We start from the raw sequence: 19323 nt of genomic DNA, 5'->3' as shown, positions 1-19323 counted from the left end.
TTTATAAGTCAATTTTTAACATGGGCCTTTGTTGAGGTCAACGACCTTTGAAATAAAAGTTGGAAAACTGGGAAAGTTGATGCTACAACACTCTGATAAAAACCTAGACATCACAACAGTGTTTCCTTAAAGGGGGGAAAATCGACTTTTTCAAGCTTTACATCATGTTATTATGTCATTCCCTCATTAAAAACATGCCTGAAGTGTTGCCTTGGCACATTCACGTATTTTTGAGTAATCTGTAAAAACTCTAATGGTGGCCATTTTAGGGATAGGTTTGCCTGAGTCCTCCTAGGAACGCCCCCACCTCCTGGAGGCGCCTCCGAGCTTTCGTCACCAGCCGAGTAACCAACCACTGCTCCTCAGCAGAACCCCCTCCCCACTGATGCCACAGGCAGCGTGTGGAGGGGGCGTGTCTGAAAGGGTCAGAGGTTCTTAAAGAGACAGAGGCCTATTTCAAGACATTCACTACAGCCATTTTGAGAGAGCAATTTTATACAAGGCAGTTTTTTCTAATTTACTACATTTACAGACCAACAGAAGGTTTGGTCATCATTGTAGTGTAGTGCCCACTTTGGGCACCCCTGACCTAGCCCATAGTTATATCATATTGATGTCGAGATATGAAATTTTGTCCACATCGTTCAGCCATAGTTTGGAGTTCTGTTTATGGCATGTTGACAATTAACATGCCACCCAATTCTTTTGATTCAGACATCTGCAGTTATTAGACCTGGCCGCTGACCCACTGGGAATTGTCCCGTGACGCACTTTTGGTCCCCAACCCACCAGTTGAGACAATTAGCCTTACCAAGCTTTCGACTTTAGTGGGTAGTGAACCTAAGCTGTGTTCCATACTGAGTCAGCACCTAAACTGTGGAAACGCATTCTTTCACATTTTTTTTTCTTTATTAGTTTTGCACATAGCAAACAATCCATTATAGCATTAAGATATAATAATAAAAGGAAGAGGCAGAAAAAACAAATGGGCTTATACTTGTGACTCCACCTATCAATAGATATAAAATTGATACATGTAGTCAATAAAAACAATATTTAAAAAAAACACTAGACTCATGAGAAATGCATGAGAAATGCAGGTGCAGTGGCCCGCCTGTGTGGCAGTAGATGAGGTTTCATAGCAGTCAAGTGTCCTGTATTGACCGGGAAACAACCGTGTTTTGGAGCTTGGTGTAGTGATGGGACGGCCCGCAGCAGGTGCCGGAAAATGTCCCTTATTTTCAGATCCAACACTTGACAGGTATGGTGATGTGCCTATTACATCCAAACATTAACCAGCTCCATTTTTTTTTTTTATCCATGTTTCCACCTGCAACATCTCACCTTCATTTAGTTTGTTTGTGTTTTGTCTGTATGCTTTATTGTCCCCGTGGGGAAACTGGTCCTCTGCATTTGACCCGTCCTTTGATGCCGCTGGGGGAACCCGTAAGGAGCAGTGGGCAACAGCAGTGATGTGGAGCCAGGCTGGTGGTCTGAATCCCCTGGCTGGAGGATTCACCTATTGTATATGTTTTATGTTCTATATGTTTTTAGTGGTAGAGTACCTGGACGAAACCTACACAGACACGGGGAGAACAGAAAGGCCCCGTCCCTGGTGGGAATGGAACCCAGGACCTTCTAGCTGTGAAGTGGAAGCGCTAACCTCTGCGCTGCCGTATTACTCTCGAACTCTTGGTGCAAATGGAATGAAAAATAACAAAACATGGACTCAACATTAACAAGACACCATCAACTTGTTAACTTGCCTTTAAGGTTGCTGCTGGTCACAGAGATGTCCCTGAGGCATCAGAATCAGAATCAGAATCAGAATCAGAATCAGAATCAGAATCAGAATCAGAATAGATTTTATTGCCTTTGCTTGTAAACAGTTTCACAAACTAGGAATTTTTCTTGGTGAGATGTGCAACATTAAACATAAAAACATATAACACAGAGTTTAGATTAAAATAAGCTATACACTTTAAACTATAAGGCTTTAGGGGCATGCATAAGATCATTAAAATATATAGATAAAAAATAAGAGGCAAAATATGGTAGAATATGGTATCCCCTGGAGATAAGGCAGGTAGTCTCGCTGAAAAGGTTGATTTCAGTGGAGTCTCCGCATGGTCTCCGAGAGGTCTCCGAGAGGTCTCCGAAAGGTCTCCAAGAGGTCTCCGAGAGGTCTTCAAGAGGTCTCCAAGAGGTCTCCAAGAGGTCTCCGAGAGGTCTCCAAGAGGTCTCCGAGAGGTCTTCAAGAGGTCTCCAAGAGGTCTCCGAGAGGTCTTCAAGAGGTCTCCAAGAGGTCTCCAAGAGGTCTCCGAGAGGTCTCCGAGAGGTCTCCGAGAGGTCTCCGAGACGTCTCCGAGAGGTCTTCAAGAGGTCTCCAAGAGGTCTCCAAGAGATCTCTGAGAGGTCTCCAAGAGGTCTCCAAGAGGTCTCCAAGAGATCTCTGAGAGGTCTCCAAGAGGTCTCCAAGAGGTCTCCAAGAGATCTCTGAGAGGTCTCCAAGAGATCTCTGAGAGGTCTCTGAGAGGTCTCCAAGAGGTCTCCAAGAGATCTCCAAGAGATCTCTGAGAGGTCTCCAAGAGATCTCTGAGAGGTCTCCAAGAGGTCTCCAAGAGATCTCCAAGAGATCTCTGAGAGGTCTCCAAGAGATCTCTGAGAGGTCTCCAAGAGGTCTCCAAGAGGTCTCCAAGAGGTCTCTGAGAGGTCTCTGAGAGGTCTCCAAGAGGTCTCCAAGAGGTCTCCAAGAGGTCTCTGAGAGGTCTCTGAGAGGTCTCCAAGAGGTCTCCAAGAGATCTCCAAGAGATCTCTGAGAGGTCTTCAAGAGGTCTCCAAGAGGTCTCCGAGAGGTCTCCGAGAGGTCTTCAAGAGGTCTCCAAGAGGTCTCCAAGAGATCTCTGAGAGGTCTCCAAGAGGTCTCCAAGAGGTCTCCAAGAGATCTCTGAGAGGTCTCCAAGAGGTCTCCAAGAGGTCTCCAAGAGATCTCTGAGAGGTCTCCAAGAGGTCTCCAAGAGATCTCTGAGAGGTCTCTGAGAGGTCTCCAAGAGGTCTCCAAGAGATCTCCAAGAGATCTCTAAGAGGTCTCCAAGAGATCTCTGAGAGGTCTCCAAGAGGTCTCCGAGAGGTCTCCAAGAGGTCTCTGAGAGGTCTCTGAGAGGTCTCCAAGAGGTCTCCAAGAGATCTCCAAGAGATCTCTGAGAGGTCTTCAAGAGGTCTCCAAGAGGTCTCCAAGAGGTCTCCGAGAGGTCTCAGAGAGGTCTCCAAGAGGTCTCCAAGAGGTCTCCGAGAGGTCTCCGAGAGGTCTTCAAGATGTCTCCAAGGGGTCTCCAAGAGGTCTTCAAGAGATCTCTGAGAGGTCTCCAAGAGGTCTCCAAGAGATCTCTGAGAGGTCTTCAAGAGGTCTCCAAGAGGTCTCCAAGAGGTCTCTGAGAGGTCTCTGAGAGGTCTCCAAGAGATCTCTGAGAGGTCTTCAAGAGGTCTCCAAGAGGTCTCCAAGAGGTCTCTGAGAGGTCTCCGAGAGGTCTCCGAGAGATCTCTGAGAGGTCTTCAAGAGGTCTCCGAGAGATCTCTGAGAGGTCTTCAAGAGATCTCTAAGAGGTCTTCAAGAGGTCTCCAAGAGGTCTCCGAGAGGTCTCTGAGAGGTCTCTGAGAGGTCTCCAAGAGGTCTCCGAGAGGTCTCTGAGAGGGCTCCAAGAGATCTCTGAGAGGTCTCCGAGAGGTCTCTGAGAGGTCTCCAAGAGATCTCTGAGAGGTCTCCGAGAGATCTCTGAGAGGTCTCCGAGAGATCTCTGAGAGGTCTCCGAGAGGTCTCCGAGAGATCTCTGAGAGGTCTCCGAGAGGTCTCTGAGAGGTCTCCGAGAGTTTCTGTGACGTCCCTGCAATGTCTCCGAGACCTGTCGGATACCAAGGAGATCTCAAAGAGTCATATGGAGTCTCTTTGAGATCTCCTTGGTATCACAGGTTAAGGACAACAAATAGTATTCACGACACAACTGCTCTCACGTGGTCTCCGCTCAAATTGAACCTGTTCGTTTTCACCAAGACTACCTGGAGACTCTCCAGGGGACGTCTCCGAGACATCTCTGTGACCAACAGCAACTCAAGTCTTTAGCTCGTCTCCAACTCATCTCCTATTTCTCCAGGCTGGTGAAATGGGACCTTTAGATGATTGTATTTACTTTACAACACCGACAATTCCCACTGCTGCCTGTGGAGGATTATGAGTTCGTTTGTCTGTGTGGTTTCGCCCATGTCAACTCTACTGTTCCATAATGAGGTGTTTTGGAGATCACTGAATAAGGAAGCAGCTACTTTGTTTGTATAAATTCATGGACAGATCAGGGTGGGGTTCAATAAGTTTACTTCTCCCTCCTGTGCAAGGGAATGTACCATCGCGAGAGTCTGCGAGATTCTAGTTACTGTTTTGCCCGGCGATGAACATGGCGCTGGAATAAAAACTTTCTGTGGAACTACGTCGTGTCTTTGGCTCTTTACATGGTAGCAGAGGATGGTTTCCAACTACAGAGTACCGCCGAAGCTTGACGAAGCCAGGCCATACGAGTGCTGGAAAAATGAAGTTAGTATTTGGAGACTTGTTACGGACTTGGACAAGAAGAAGCAGGCACTCGCGGTGGCGCTGGGGCTCGAGGGGCGAGCCAGAGAGACCGCTGTTAAGTCTACAAAACAGGTCACAGAGAAGAGACTCAGATTAGAAAGAAACAAAATCAAAGAGGTGCGTTGGTCAGAAGCAGAGTCACAACTTGCTGACTGTTTGACGAAGAAAGGTGCTTATGCTTCTTAAAGCGCTGTATGAGGGTGTATGGCATTTGTAATATCTGGACCGTTAAGCATTTATCTTGGTGCAGTTTTTTTTTATTCTAAAGCTCGCTAAAAATATTACTGTGTTCGTAGAAGTGTTTGCATTTTGGTGACAATGTTTAATATGTCAAAGTCACCAGTTTATTATTTTTATTTTTATTTAAAGAGAGAGGGAGATTGCTGACTTCCTGTGCGAGGGAATGTACCATCGCGAGATTCTGCGAGATTCTGGTGACTGATTTGCCCGGCAATGAACATGGCGCTGGAATAAAAACCTTCTGTGGAACTACGTCGTGTCTTTGGCTATTTACACTCCCCACTCCATTTCAAGCATCAGCTTATAAATGATTATTATTATTATTGTGTATCCTTTTTTGTTTTGTTCTTGGCACACTATTTGCTTGAATTGAAACAGGTTTATAAATGCTAATTCTATAATTATGTCTGCTCTAAATCTCAGGCAGAGCGTGTTGTCCACGTGTCCTGGTCTCTGTCCTCTAGAGGTGGAGCAGGGCCATAGCCTCAGGTGGGGTGGTCCTCTTTCCCTTCACCGGCATCCTGTACCGCACCTCCTTCCAGAACCTGCAGTTGGGGGACACGCATGACAACAGCGCTGTCTCTATGTTCCCTGTCCCCCGGGTGCACCTGGTCCTCCAGGGAGTCCTCCACCAGCACACGGCGCCCTGCGTCTGCCTGAGATGACGCACCGACTCTGGGAGCTGCTTGAGGTCTGAGGGCCCCAACTCCTCCAGCTCCACCAGGATCACCTGCACCGCACAGACAACTGACTTTTTTCCCTTTCTTATTAGCTTTGTTACAGTATGTTGTGGATTTTAAACCTTGATACAATTTACAGACATGTAAGCTCGCCATTCAGGAGGACTGCATCCATGGGTAGAGCAAAGTACTGCTACATTTTTTTTGATACCAATGCCTGAACGGTACCTTTTTTGATGCCTAAGTTAAAATATTTGTCATGTAGAACCAGAAAACAGAACAATAATGTTCCTCGTCCAATAAAGGACATTTACTTAATCAGAGTGTGTCTATTAATGTATTGTGCTGTAATAATGTAAAAATGTATTCCATAAAAGACTATTCAATTTCTATTGTTTATTTGAGCCAAAACACTTCCTTAAATCCTGGACCAACAGCCATCAAAACTTGGTCTCTAAAGATTTTTTGGTTTTCTGTACCTGCTTTCAATACTTTAATTATTTTGATACCAGTAGTACCTTAACTTTTATTTTTATACTATACTGGTATTGTTCAATGTTAACCAGCCCTAGCCATGAGTCAGCTTGTATTTGCTGTCCTGCACTCGCCCTCAAATACAATCTCACTCAACCAGGCCTATTGTCCATGGGACACCAGAGCACAAACTCCACACAGAAAGACCGTGTCCGGCCTGGGAATCAAACCCGGGACCTTCCAGATGTGAAGCACGAGCACTAACCGCTGTGCCACTTACAGGAGGTCATTACTGTACCAATGTGGGCCAAAAGTATGGTGCTTACCTTCAGAGATCTCTCCAGCAGAGCTCTGTGCATGGCTGCCACACACTCCAGCTGTGTGCGGGTGTGGCCACAGGTGTCCTCACAGGTGTCCTCACAGCTCAGGGGGCGGAGCTCGCTGAGAGAGGCGCCATCGGGGTCCTCACTCAGGAGGTGCTCCTTGTTGGTGTTGAGGTGGTCCTTGTTAGTGTTGAGGGGGTCCTTGTTGGTGGTCAGGTGGTCCTTGTTAGTGATCAGGTGGTCCTTGTTGGTGGTCACGTGGTCTGTGCTGGTGTTGAGGTGCTCCTTGTTGGTATTGAGGTGCTCCTTGCTGGTGATCAGGTGGTCCTTGTTGGTGGTTAGGTGCTCCTTGTTCGTGGTCAGGTGCTCCTTGTTGGTGGTTAGGTGCTCCTTGTTCGTGGTCAGGCGGCCCTTGCTAGTGATCAGGTGGTCCTTGTTGGTGTTGAGGTGCTCCTTGCTGGTGGTCAGGTGCTCCTTGTTGGTGGTTAGGTGCTCCTTGCTAGTGATCAGGTGGTCCTTGTTGGTGGTCAGGTGCTCCTTGTTGGTGGTTAGGTGCTCCTTGTTGGTGATCAGGTGCTCCTTGTTGGTGGTCAGGTGCTCCTTGTTGGTGGTTAGGTGCTCCTTGTTGGTGATCAGGTGCTCCTTGTTGGTGGTCAGGTGCTCCTTGCTGGTGGTCAGGTGCTCCTTGCTGGTGGTCAGGTGCTCCTTGCTGGTGGTCAGGTGCTCCTTGTTGGTGTTGAGGTGCTCCTTGCTGGTGGTCAGGTGGTCCTTGCTGGTGATCAGGTGGTCCTTGTTGGTGGTCAGGTGCTCCTTGTTGGTGGTCAGGTGCTCCTTGTTGGTGGTCAGGTGCTCCTTGCTAGTGATCAGGTAGTCCTTGTTGGTGGTCAGCAGAGTGTTGTTGTTGCTGCAGTACTTGTGGCTGAAGGTAGAGGCGGTGTAGAGCAGGATGATGCGGCGGCTGACCTTCAGGTTCTCCTCCACAGAGTCCGTCACAGCTGCACCAACGACATAAGCTCATGAGTTAGTAGAAATGACACCGGCAAAGAAATAAATAACTTCCATTTGGCGTCACAGATGACGATGATGCAAGATTTCTGTAGCTTTGTTTGTTGTTGTTGCTAAAAGCCGTGTGTTGCAAAAGTAACTCTTTACTCCCACAGAGACTCATCTTACATGTCAGATGATCTCCAGGTGGTTCTATAGAAGGTGTGCAGATGCTTTCTCTTCATTCTAAACGACTACACATCTCCTAACTCAACAATGCCACTCACAACCCACAGTAGAATACTATGACATCATGTTCATACCCTCCATTCAGCCTGTAGTGTGAGCAGTTAGCAGTGTGAGTAGCTAGGAGTGAGAGTACCGAGCAGTGTGAGTTGCTAGTGATGTGATTAGCAAGTAGTGGGAGTACCTCATAGGGTGAGTATCTAGGAGTGAGAGTTGCTGGTAGTGCGAGTAGCTAGAAGTGAGAGTATCTAGGAGTGTGAGTAAATAGGAGTGAGAGTATCTAGTATTGTGAGTAGCTGGTAGTGTGAGTAGCTGGTAGTGTGAGTAGCTGGTGTGTGAGTAGCTGGTAGTGTGAGTAGCTGGTAGTGTGAGTAGCTGGTAGTGTGAGTAGCTGGTAGTGTGAGTAGCTGGTAGTGTGAGTAGCTGGTAGTGTAAGTAGCTGGTAGTGTGAGTAGCTCGTAGTGTGAGTAGCTGGTAGTGTGAGTAGCTGGTAGTGTGAGTAGCTTAGGGTTGCCACCTGTGTCTGACAAAAAAACCTTGACATTTCAGCAATCAACCCTTTGCGTATACGCAGAGGTGCCCTGAGGAGCCTGCAGACCTACTGTACGGACGGCGCAGACGCCCGTGTGTTCACTCAGGCGGAGCCACTGCTGCGCGAGGCTATAGTGGGGAAACAACTCTGCACAGTTGCTGCTGAGCATTAAGATATAAATGAAAGCGATTTCCTGATTCTTTGTTTGTACTTTGGTGACAGTGGAATTGTGTAACTAGCCTAACATTTCTCTGACACTTGAGTCAAATCTCGCCTCTTTCCTCTCTCCCTCTCTCAGATACTTTTTCAATACGAGTGGGTTTGAGTGTGTAGTTCCTGTCTGTCCAGCCTTATGTCACGATAAAATCTCCTTTTACACATGTTTGTGATCCAGTGCTTTGTTAAATGCGCCCATGTTTGCATAAGTTTATTGAAGAGAATGATTCCTCTGATCAGAATGCCTGGGCTCAGGAAAGGCATTTCAAACCACAGCTGCTGCGGCTTTTCCTCCTCTTTCACACGGCATTCGTTTCACTTGTGTCTGACAGACACCTGTGCGTAATTGGCTCATGCACTTCAGCTGCGTCTCAAACCCACCTCCACACGGGGGGCTGGCCAAGGAAGTAGAACAAACTGAGCAACGTAAATCTTTATTTTCCCGGTGTTATACTTCGGCGGGCGGCCCCGCACACCGCTGCCCCGTCTGCTTGACACAAGCCAGAATTGTTTGAACGTCCTTGAAGCTCCTCTCCTTCATGTTGTTATGTCTATTCTTTTGTATTATTTTTATTACATAAAAAGTCAAAGCACAAAAGTACTAAGTCATAGGAACAATATATTCATGATATGATATTGAAAGATGGAGACTGACGGAGTTTGTTGTGTGTTTCCTTGTTTTGCGAAAGGATCAACCAATCGCACCACGTTTTGCAGCACTTCGCGGAGTCACCTTGTGCGGCAGGTGCACTTCAGCGGCAGGTCCCTGAAGGCTGGTTTATTCACCTTATTCCGCCCCGCCCACTTTTGCCTCTTTTTGCGTTGTGTCGGCACTTCCGTTGTACAGACATTTCTGGTCGAGCGCGAAGCCCGTTCATTTAAACGGAGAACGAGGGAAAATATTCTCCGCTCAAACCTGATGTTTAGTCGATTGATTTGTGTAAAATGTCCAATGTTCATTTGCACCAACATGTCAACACTGCACCGTTTCTCTGCGCGGCCGAAAAACGGCTTTGTTTTCGTGTAGTGACTGATTTTATGTGGACTTCTCCAGCCCCATGTTAACAGATGGGAGAAAAGGGGCGGGAACAATTCATGGCGGCGCCCACGCGAGCCTCCGGAATAAGGTGAATACTTCCGCGCCAGCTCCGCATTTACGTGATGGACGCCCGTGGGAGCCAATCAGGGAGTTCCTATGACTTAGTACTTTTGTGCTTTTACTTGTTATGTAATTATTATTATATTTTTTAAATAGACATAACAAGGTGAAGGCAGAGGAGCTACACGGAGGTTGGAACGATTCTGGCTCTGGTCAAGCGGACGGGGCTACGGTGTATAAAGTATAAAGGCCTTGATTGGCTCCCACGTGCGTCCAGCATGTAAACGCGGAGCTGTGGTGGAAGTATAAACCAACCTCACGCACCTGCCGCCATGCACGTGCACGCTCATCACCCGCACTTCCCATTGACACCAGTCACACCAAGCGGAATAAAAACACTTCTGTCGCTCAGCTTGTTCTACTTCCTTCACCAGCCCCCGTGTGCAGGTGCACGTGGAGGCGGGGTTTGAGACGCAGCTGAAGTGCATGAGCCAATTACGCACAGGTGTCTGTCAGATCTTGTTCTGTGGTTGGTGGTCGCCGCCGGAAATGACTCTGTGGTGCATAGCGTCTTTTCTAGGACCTGACCTGACAAACATTCATCTGTATGAATGAGGTGAACAGGTTTTGTTATAAGCTTTATTGAGATGCTAATGTTACTCACGTGCTCCTGTAAACTCCTCCAACTGATCCATTCTCTATATATCAGCGATCTATTCTGCACAAACTGTATGTTATATGGCTGATTACTGACGCAGCATGTGTCCTAGTGTTTATCAGACAGTCTCCTCCCTTTGTCGATGGTACAGTCCGTTTTCCCCGCTGTAAAAACAAACAGCCACGCTGAGCCACAGAGTCAGACACACGTGAGCACAGCCAAAGAGAGAGGGGAGGAGGCGGGACGCGCGCCTGAGGAGCCAATGTCAGCCTCGCTCTCTTTGAGCTCTGGCCAATCAGAGCAGGGAGTGAGATTCTGCAGCTGCTGCTGGTGTGTGTGTGGGGGGATCAGTGGAGATGAGAGAGGCGCTGGAGGGAAAGAGCCGAAGCTCCATCCATCCATTTTCTTCCACTTTATCCGGGGCCGGGTCGCGGGGGCAGCAGTCTCAGCAGAGATGCCCAAACTTCCCGATCCACACACACCTCCTCCAGCTGTTCTGGGGGGACCCCGAGGCGACACCAGGCCAGCTCGGAGACATAGTCCCACCAGCGTGTCCTGGGCATTCCACGAGGCCTTGTCCCACTAGGACATGCCTGGAACACCTCCCGCGAGAGCCGAAACTCTCGACGATAAAAAAACAACACAAAAGTGCATAAGACTGCGCTGTACTCAGTAGTGTGCTGGAATATTTTTTTCCCCCGGGACAGACCATTAAACAGAAGGACAATCAGGAAAAACCGGGACAGGTGGCAACACTAGGTGTGAGAGTATCTAGTGGTGTGAGTAGCAAGGAGTGAGAGTAGCTGGTTGTTTGAGTTGCTAATAGAGTGAGAGTAGCTGGTTGTTGGAGTTGCTAATAGAGTGAGAGTAGCTGGTTGTTGGAGTTGCTAATAGAGTGAGAGTAGCTGGTTGTTGGAGTAGCCACAAGTGAGAGCAGCTGGTAATGGGAGCAGATGGTGGGAGAAATACTAGTTACTTCCACTTGAATCTTGCTTTAGCCCTAAATGACTCCTTGCTCACATATGAAGGGTATGCATGTGATGTCATAGCATACTTACCATCACACTATGGTGCTAATTTTGGTGTAAATTTTAGAAGAAAGAAGAATGTTTTAAAAAGATTTGAAGTCTGGTCTAGATCGGCTTCATATCTAGTTTAGTCCTGCCTCTGAGCTTCTGAGCTTTGGTAGAATTTACTGACCTTCCCCAGGCAGACTGTCCCGGTCGGGGATGAACAGGGAGTACCCGCAGGCCTCTTCCAGCACTTGGGGCAGCGTGTGCAGGGCAAACCTCTTCACCTCGAGTGTCCGGCCTGTGGAGCAGCTCTGAGGGAAGGCCACGTACGCGTCATACAGCTTCCCATCAGGGCCTGAGGACAGACAAGACAGTCCAGACTCCTACGTTAACACTGTGCCACATTGAACCAAACTGATGGCTTTTCACTGACACCTGATCTGCTAAAGATGAAGTTACAAAATCTTATGTTGAAAACCAGTCCAGTTTGCGTGTAGAACTAAGACAGAACATGTACAGAAGGTGTTAGATGGTAACACACCATATTACAGTTTCTGGAAGATAATGGTCTGTGCAGTATTCAAGCTGTAGGCAACTGTTACCAATAACTCATTGGCATATAAGACAAATGACTTAGTGCAATCTAAAACACTTACTGTAATTACATCATTTACAAATCAGCACTGCACTGTAACAAAGTAAGGCTCCTTGTTTGTCCATGTTTGTTCAGAATTGTTTTCTTTTCGTCCTTTTTATCCAACGCTCTCTTTGTCCTTTTCAGATTTATGGCATGTGCAGAAAAATGAAATAAATAAAGTTAAATTCTAAGAATTTGATCATGGCCCTTTTCAAAAGCTTCTCAGAGATCTATACAACTGCCAAACTGGGCCTTTGTTCAGTGAGCAAAAGCAACGCAGACATGGTTGTGGACAATTTACTTGCTGTACTTAAGAGTTTTTAAGGATTTGTGATTTTGCTGAGAACTAATTGCTTTCACTCTACTATATTTGATCGATAAATATAATACTTTGTACTCCACTACATTTCGATAAAGGTTCTAAAGTAAAGTACATTTGGTGGTGTTTTGTTCATTTCAAATGCCTAGTAATGCACACTCTATGAACATGCTGTGCAAATCGATCTATCTCAGTGACTTGAGAAAGAAGTTTTATCCCAGCAAATAAATGACTTTTGACGGGGGCAGTACCTGAGCGGGAGTAGAGCATCGGGAAGGTCTGTCTGAACCACAGCACCAGCTCCAGCTTGAAGACGTGGTACACAGAGACACAGAGGAGGAAGAGGAGCAGACAGGAGCCCAGCACCAGGCCCACTGGGAGCAGCAGCTCCGGCTCTGTGGAGGAACACACAGGGTTGGGTTTGTCCTGAGCACGCCACCACTGTGGACCAACCTGAACAGCATGTTTTTGGAGGTAGGGAAACTGAACCTCTAGTACATTAGCACAGTAGAGTGGAGTAATAGTAGTAGTAATAGTAGAAGTAGTACCTTTGCGCAGTAGAGTGAAGTAGCTACTGAGGCTGCCATGCCCACTCAAGACCATGCAGGTGTAGTTTAGTTTCAGGTCCTGCTCCTTCAGCTCTGAGATGACGAGCCATTGGTCGATGGACACACCTCCATCCTGCCACTTTTTCCTGCTCACACAAGTACACACATGTACTGCGTAGTACTACTTGCATTTATTTGTAGATACTGACCATTGTGCATTGGTTTATGGCATATGATAGAAGAAGAATGAGAGATAGACATTTCTACACAATTTATATTGAAGTCTTCAGTTTATATAAACAAAGATTACTATACCTTTATAGGAAGAGGCCACTATTTTTACAAACTGAGATATGTTCTTACCTGAGCTTAGACAAGTTGATGCGTACCTGTCTGGTCTTTGTGCCTGCGCTCAGTCACACAAAACGACCAGAAGATGTAGTCTTTTGGCCTTTCCCAGCATGTTCCTATAGCTCCAAACGTGGGTCAAGTTGGAAGCTACCATGCTCTTCCACAGGCACCCACAAAGACCAGACAGGTACATATCAACTCGTCTAAGCTCAGGTAAGAACATATCACAGTGTGGGAAAACGGTGGCCTGTTCCTTAAAAACAATTTGGGAAAGCCCAGATGACAATGTCATGTCCTTGGAAACAGTCTAGTTCATCCGTCAACATGCTGTGTCTGAAATGTGATTATCAACCCAAGAACAAATACAAAAGACCTGGTCAAGATGACGTGTCCCCCCCACTTTTGAAAAGTGTTTGTTTGGTCCCCTCCACTCTCACAACATGAATTTTCATTGACTTTACATGAACTTTAAAGTTTAGACTGGACCTTCTCAATTGGCGGCCGAGAGCAAACAATTAAATCTGACCTGCGCCTTATTTACCATAAAAAACTATATATTTGGGCATTATCCACGGCAGTATCGTGTCGCCCCATGATGCATCCACTCCGCTTTGCGATGCTGTATGCGGCTCCGTTACCATCACCTCAGAGCGGCTGACATGTAAACATGGCCTTGACATGGCTCTGTAAACTGGTGAAAAACGGCTAACGTGAGAATACTGGAGGCTTATCGTTGGACGGACTGACATTTACCAAACCGAAGCACAAGGACACTCGTGAATCGTGTTTTCGAGTTTTGCTCGGATTATCACATGAAGGAGCAGGACTTTTCGCGGTCCTCGGCAGGTGGGCAGCGTGTTTCCCTTCTTCATCGGTACAAAAGGCCTGACCAATAACTTTAAGGTAAGGAACTTCAGTTTTGTAAAGTGGGTGATGAAGCTGATGCAGCGTGAGTTTGGGGAAACTGCTTTGAGCTAGCTCGAGTGTTCAACCGGTCAATACGCTTGTCAAACTTCACTGTCTGGACTCTACCTTGACCAAATAATATCTGAATTATTCATTTGACTCAATTTTATCTGCGTTTGTGGGAAGTGTGAAGATACAAGCATTGAGATGTTTTTGGTGAGAGCGCGCTATCTCATTAGAACGCTTAATACACAGAGTTTTTTCACAAAGCGTCATAAAGCCAGGGCTGGACAGGAGAACAGTGGCTCCACAGGTGTTTGGTTTGTCCTATATGACCACCCAGCTGCGAGGAGGAGGTGCACTCCAGTGTCATGTTTTCCTGAAGTAGAGCCGCCCCGGTCCTCAACTCGATGAACGATATTTGGAACCCTCTACTGCAATACTGGTGTTGTCTTGTTGTGGCCACTAACCGTTTTCTCGTTCTGTAGACGCGCTCATCAGGGCTGTCTTTTATGATAATGTCCTGGACCATCCAGAACATAACCTCACTCACATATGGATTCCCCTCACAGGGCACGAACGCCAGGCAGCGCTTGGTCACGTTTGAACCTGGAGACGCCGAGAGAAAACCTGAAGTTCACTGCAGTACAAGCTCAGATACTTACAGCTCAATACTCACCCAGCTCTGCTCTGACTACCTCATTGGCCGGTTCACGTATTTGTGGAAGCAGACAATAATCTCCTAAAATACAATCATAAATATGTAGAGGAAGAGGGTAGAATTTTACAAATATGAGAATTAACTGAGAAAATGAAGTGTTGTGGCATCACTACTTCTGCCATTTTACTCGTGCTAAGTTATCGCTCTTACAGATCACAGAAGTTTTTTAAAATGGTGTTTCTGTCTGACAGACTGCGGTTTACCACAAGGTAGCTGTTTGGGTCCACTACTCTTCTCTGTTTTTTTGTTCCAATCCAATCCAACTGTATTTCTAAAGCACATTTCATAAACAAGAGTTTCCAAAGTGCTGCACAAGAAAATAAAAACAATTAGAATAAAACATTAAAACAATAAAAATTTAAAAATGTTAGGGATCTAAATTTGACTATGAAAATGTCATCCATCCATGACATGGATACATCTGCAGAGGGACGCCCATCTGATTGTTTGGCTGTTGTCGACCAATGACCACAGTTAGGTCATGAATGTGTACAGACAGACTTCAGAGATTTCACTTTGGAAAATAATTAGCATGTAAAAGTGGCATATGAGCTAAACGTGAATAATAATATTAGGCTATGTTTCCTGATTTTGTGGAGTTAGATAGCTTATCTAACTCCACAAAATCAGGAAACATAGCCTAATATTATTATTATCTCATGGTCTCTAAATCTAACGAACATGTATTTTTTATCTTCACAGGAGCACTGATGCTGACCTTTAACCTCGGTGTCGATGGCCTGGGACACGTTCTGTCTGACTCCATCCATGTTGAAGTGCAGCGTGCAGGTGTACAGGCCCTGGTCCACAGGCTTCACCCCCTCCACGTACAGGAACGTGTCCCTGTAGCTGAACCTGCCTGCCCCATCGGAGATCCACTCACAGCCCTAAGAGACGTGGACAGACACACCACAGCAGAAGGATAGGTTTTCAGTGAGCAGTGTCACTTTGGCAAGGGTTTTGTTCCTTTTTTTAGAATAAGCAGGTCTGGTCATTATCACAGAAGCAATATCTATAGAAAAATTAGATACCAGGCTTTAAAGTTGTTTTTAGCATGTCTAAAGTACAATGCTTTCCAATGGGGGACTAGCAGCTATATGGAGGTACTACAGCAATGGCGGACCAATGGCGGCCCCTAGTGTCGTCGTCACAAAGCAGAGCAGCCATTGACAGATAGAAGAAGAATCGTGGGCATTCAGAGAGTTATTCGTTTGATTTCTTCTTTATTTAGAAAACCTTAGAAGAGAAAATCACTGAAATTGCTTCCTCACCTTGTACCATGTGATGTTGTGGGAGATGCCGTAGTGGCGGAGCTTGCTGATGTAGTCCTTGAGAGGACAGGAGAGGCGGCCATTCACCCCCTTGGTCAGCTTCTGTCCCACTGACCGGGGCCGTTGGCACTGGGAGAGGGGCAGGTCCACCACCAGCTTGGTCTCCTGCCTGAAGCACTGTCCAGAGGTTCTGAGGACACAGGCGGAGCTCTCAATTGTCATTTATTCTGTGGGGCTGCTGAACGTGCTGTCCGAGCGACTTTGGTTTGCAAAAGAGCACTTGGATGCTCCACAGCATTAAAATATTCCATGGACTGAAAAATTGAATAGCACATCAACATCTTTACACTATCCCCACTGTGAAGTGTGGAGCAGGAGAATCATGATGTGGGGCTGTTTGTTGCGTCAGGGCCCGGACAACGAGCTATCATCAACAGAAAAAATCATTCACAAGTTTATCACGATATTTTGCAGAAAAACCTGACACATACACAACAGTGTGGAATAAGTAAGTGAACCCCTGTATTAAATATCTGCTGACCCTTCTTTTGCAGCAATAACCACTTTCCTGTAGGTACAGATTAAACGATCAGAATGATCAGGATGAATCTTGGATCATTCCTCTTTACAAAACTGCTGCAGTTCAGTGAGTTTCAGGGGGTGTACTTACTTATTCCTCCGTCTCCTGTGAATGTTTACATGTTATGGCTAATAAAAATATGAGAAAATGTAAATGTTTGGGTGGCATTAGTTCCAGCAGACACTGTTTAATCAGGACAAACTACATTTTATGACAAATTTAGGCAGAAATGCAAGAAATTCCAGTGTTTCCTCCCAGTGTACTGAGCTCCTAACCTCTGTTATAATAACAAGGCATTGATGGTGCATTGTGGAACTTTTTATGTGCAAATTACCTTTTTATTTGCGTGTATTTACCCTTACAGTGAGCCAGTGAGTGGTCAGCATGGCGCCTTTAATTTCAATCACAGTGACCTTTATGATGATCCAGGATCAATTGTTTTCAGAGTTTCTGGTAGGTTTTCACCGCTGATGGAGCCTCTCACGCTGCCACTGGGTCACGGAAAGTTTCTTTTTTCTTTCTTTTGCATAACAAGTTTCATAATGCACCTTTAGCCTCTTAACCTCCAGCTAAACCAAGCACACTTCCTCCAGTTTGGCTTTACCCAAATCTAAAGGAAAGCTATAGGCCAGTGAAACGTCTCATTTGACTAACAAAACTGATCTAAACTGATCTTTTTCCTTGCGTTGTTGCCATCACTTTTTCACCACACTTTTGCCACTCTTCCTCTGACTTTTTTGTCATTTGTTTTTTGTCGACAAACAGGAGAAAAAGTGCTTGGTCCAGGCTGGGGTTAAGAGGTTAAGGAAGTCCTTCTCCATAAGTCCTCCCATGATCCACGGACTGAACCTGGGAGCACTTTCACATCTCGCTCACCTGACCACAGTCACATAGCGTCCAGCGTCGGCCAGGGTGACGTTCATTAACCACAGACTCTCCTGCACCACCAGGACCTGCCCGCTCTGGTTGCTGATTGGCTGGTCCGAGCCCAGCCTGTACCATGTGATGTTGTAGGGCTCGGCTGATAGGTTGAAGACAGAGTGGGAGAGCAGGGTGCTGTTGAGCATGGCCACTTCCCCGGGAACCGAGAAGACCCGCTCGAACTGAAGGCTGTAGTTCTTGCACCCATCTGGGGAGGAGAGAAATGATCGCGAAGTTTGACCAGTTGAGCTTAGTTATGAATAGATCTGATTGAGTTCAGAGATGAAGAAAGTTAAGCAAGGTATATATTTTCTGTATCTATGGTTCGGTCTACTTTTTTGTTATACATTTTGGTATAGTTATTATTTGGTTTTATGTAAATTAAAAAATGTTTAGCAAAAAAAAAAAAAACATCATATTGGGGCTTGTAAATGGATGGTAACATTTAAGAGATACTGAGTGACATTGGCCAGTGAGCAAAAAAGGTCACGTCAAACCCTGATGAATTCACTATTACCTCATTGAGTGCCAATGACGTCTATAGAAGTCAATTAGGTTTTTCAACGGGAGCAGCTGCAGCAAAGCCTTGAGCATGTCTGGGGTCAAAATCTTAGTTGTGCTGCCTAATGCTGCCACCTAGTGATTCAATAAAAGAACTACACGTTATTTTATTGAGTCACTAGGTGGCAGCATTGCTCTTTCGTTTTCTCAGCTTTTTGGTTAGAAAACATCATTTTGGGTGATTTCACCTATTTTCTACGGACAATTACTAAAGAATGGAAAGAGGTACAAACAAACTTTTTTTAAGATGAAAGAAGAGAATCTAATCTTTCTTTTGGTGGGTTAGACCTAGACCTAAATTTTCTGTGGGTCTTGAAAAAAACAGTAAAAATCCTAAAAAACCTCTGGCAGTGGGGAGCTCTCTGATTTGAAAATGACTCGCAGTCAATGAGTTAAGCAACAAACCACACCAAATTTGAACTTGCTCACCGAAGTTATAGGAAAAATAAACCTACATTGTGGTTAAAATGCCCTAAAACATGCTTTCACACCGCTATCTTTCTTCACTCTTTAAATGCACCAGGGTGAAGTTCATAGGACCTGCTCTTTTTAAATATAACAAAGGAAAGTCCCCTCCATAAAGCTTAAAAGTAAAGTTCTATTTTCACAGATCATGTTTGTATTTTGTTTGTATTTTGAATTTGTGTTTTTAACCTCAACTGTAGAAAGAGAGAGAGGGGGGTGTATTCAGGTGGGCTCTTCTTAAAATTCACCAAAACATTAGAAATATGAACTTTGCTTTTTGTGGAGACTTCCCTCATTATAGGTGCACTGAGTTGCCTTGTGTACGAAATTTAAATAAATAAATAAAGTTGCCTTGACTTAATAAAAATCACTTTTTATATGTCGATTTCACTGCTTTACCGCCTCCTGACTTTGCGGTTGACAATCCTGCATTCTGTGCTTTATGTCTTGTGCGTCTCCCCTTTGCCTTGCCTTCACTTTGAGCCAGTATGGAGATAGATTGGAATTATATACATATTTAGTATAGAGGAAAGTAATAAGACCAACAAATGGTGATTACGATAACAAGAATGTGACACGAACGAATGTGCCGCGGTGGGTATTCAAAGAAACTCCTCAAGGTGAGCGGATCTGCTGAGTCTTACCGTGTTCTAGTCCACAGCCCAGTCCCCACAGTGCGGAGAGGAGCAGCAGGCTTCTGAAGACACCAGCCCATCGCTCCATGTCTGCAGACACACACGAGCACACGCACGTGCACGCACACACACACACACACACACACAGACATGAGGAGGATTTCCAGATGCACATTTTCTTTTTTACATTGTATGATCTTTGATTTAAAATATCATCATAATTGAGTTGAGAACAAACAATAACATGAAGTGTTAGTGAACAGATGCAAGTCCAATTTATTTAATGGCCAAATACTATATTTGAATGCCACAAAGAAAGATA

The 19323-nt window shown here is 45.7% G+C and overlaps 1 protein-coding gene across 1 annotated transcript; it reads right to left on the bottom strand.

Moving 5' to 3' along the window:
* Positions 1-5287: 5287 nt before the first annotated feature.
* LOC306968409 (interleukin-1 receptor accessory protein-like 1-B) lies at positions 5288-19089 on the bottom strand (the record flags this gene model as incomplete). Its single annotated transcript, XM_079563756.1, has 11 exons — positions 5288-5591; positions 6342-7333; positions 11274-11441; positions 12294-12437; positions 12591-12736; positions 14318-14456; positions 14527-14589; positions 15287-15455; positions 15840-16029; positions 17296-17548; positions 19011-19089. The coding sequence occupies 11 exons, from the start codon at positions 19087-19089 to the stop codon at positions 5322-5324; spliced, it is 2613 nt and encodes an 870-aa protein (XP_079419882.1). The 3' UTR covers positions 5288-5321.
* Between the last annotated feature and the right edge of the window lie 234 nt (positions 19090-19323).

This window comes from Gobius niger (assembly GCF_951799975.1).
Source record: "Gobius niger genome assembly, chromosome: 9".
NCBI lineage: Eukaryota > Metazoa > Chordata > Actinopteri > Gobiiformes > Gobiidae > Gobius > Gobius niger.
This window is presented reverse-complemented; position numbering and strand designations above follow the sequence as displayed.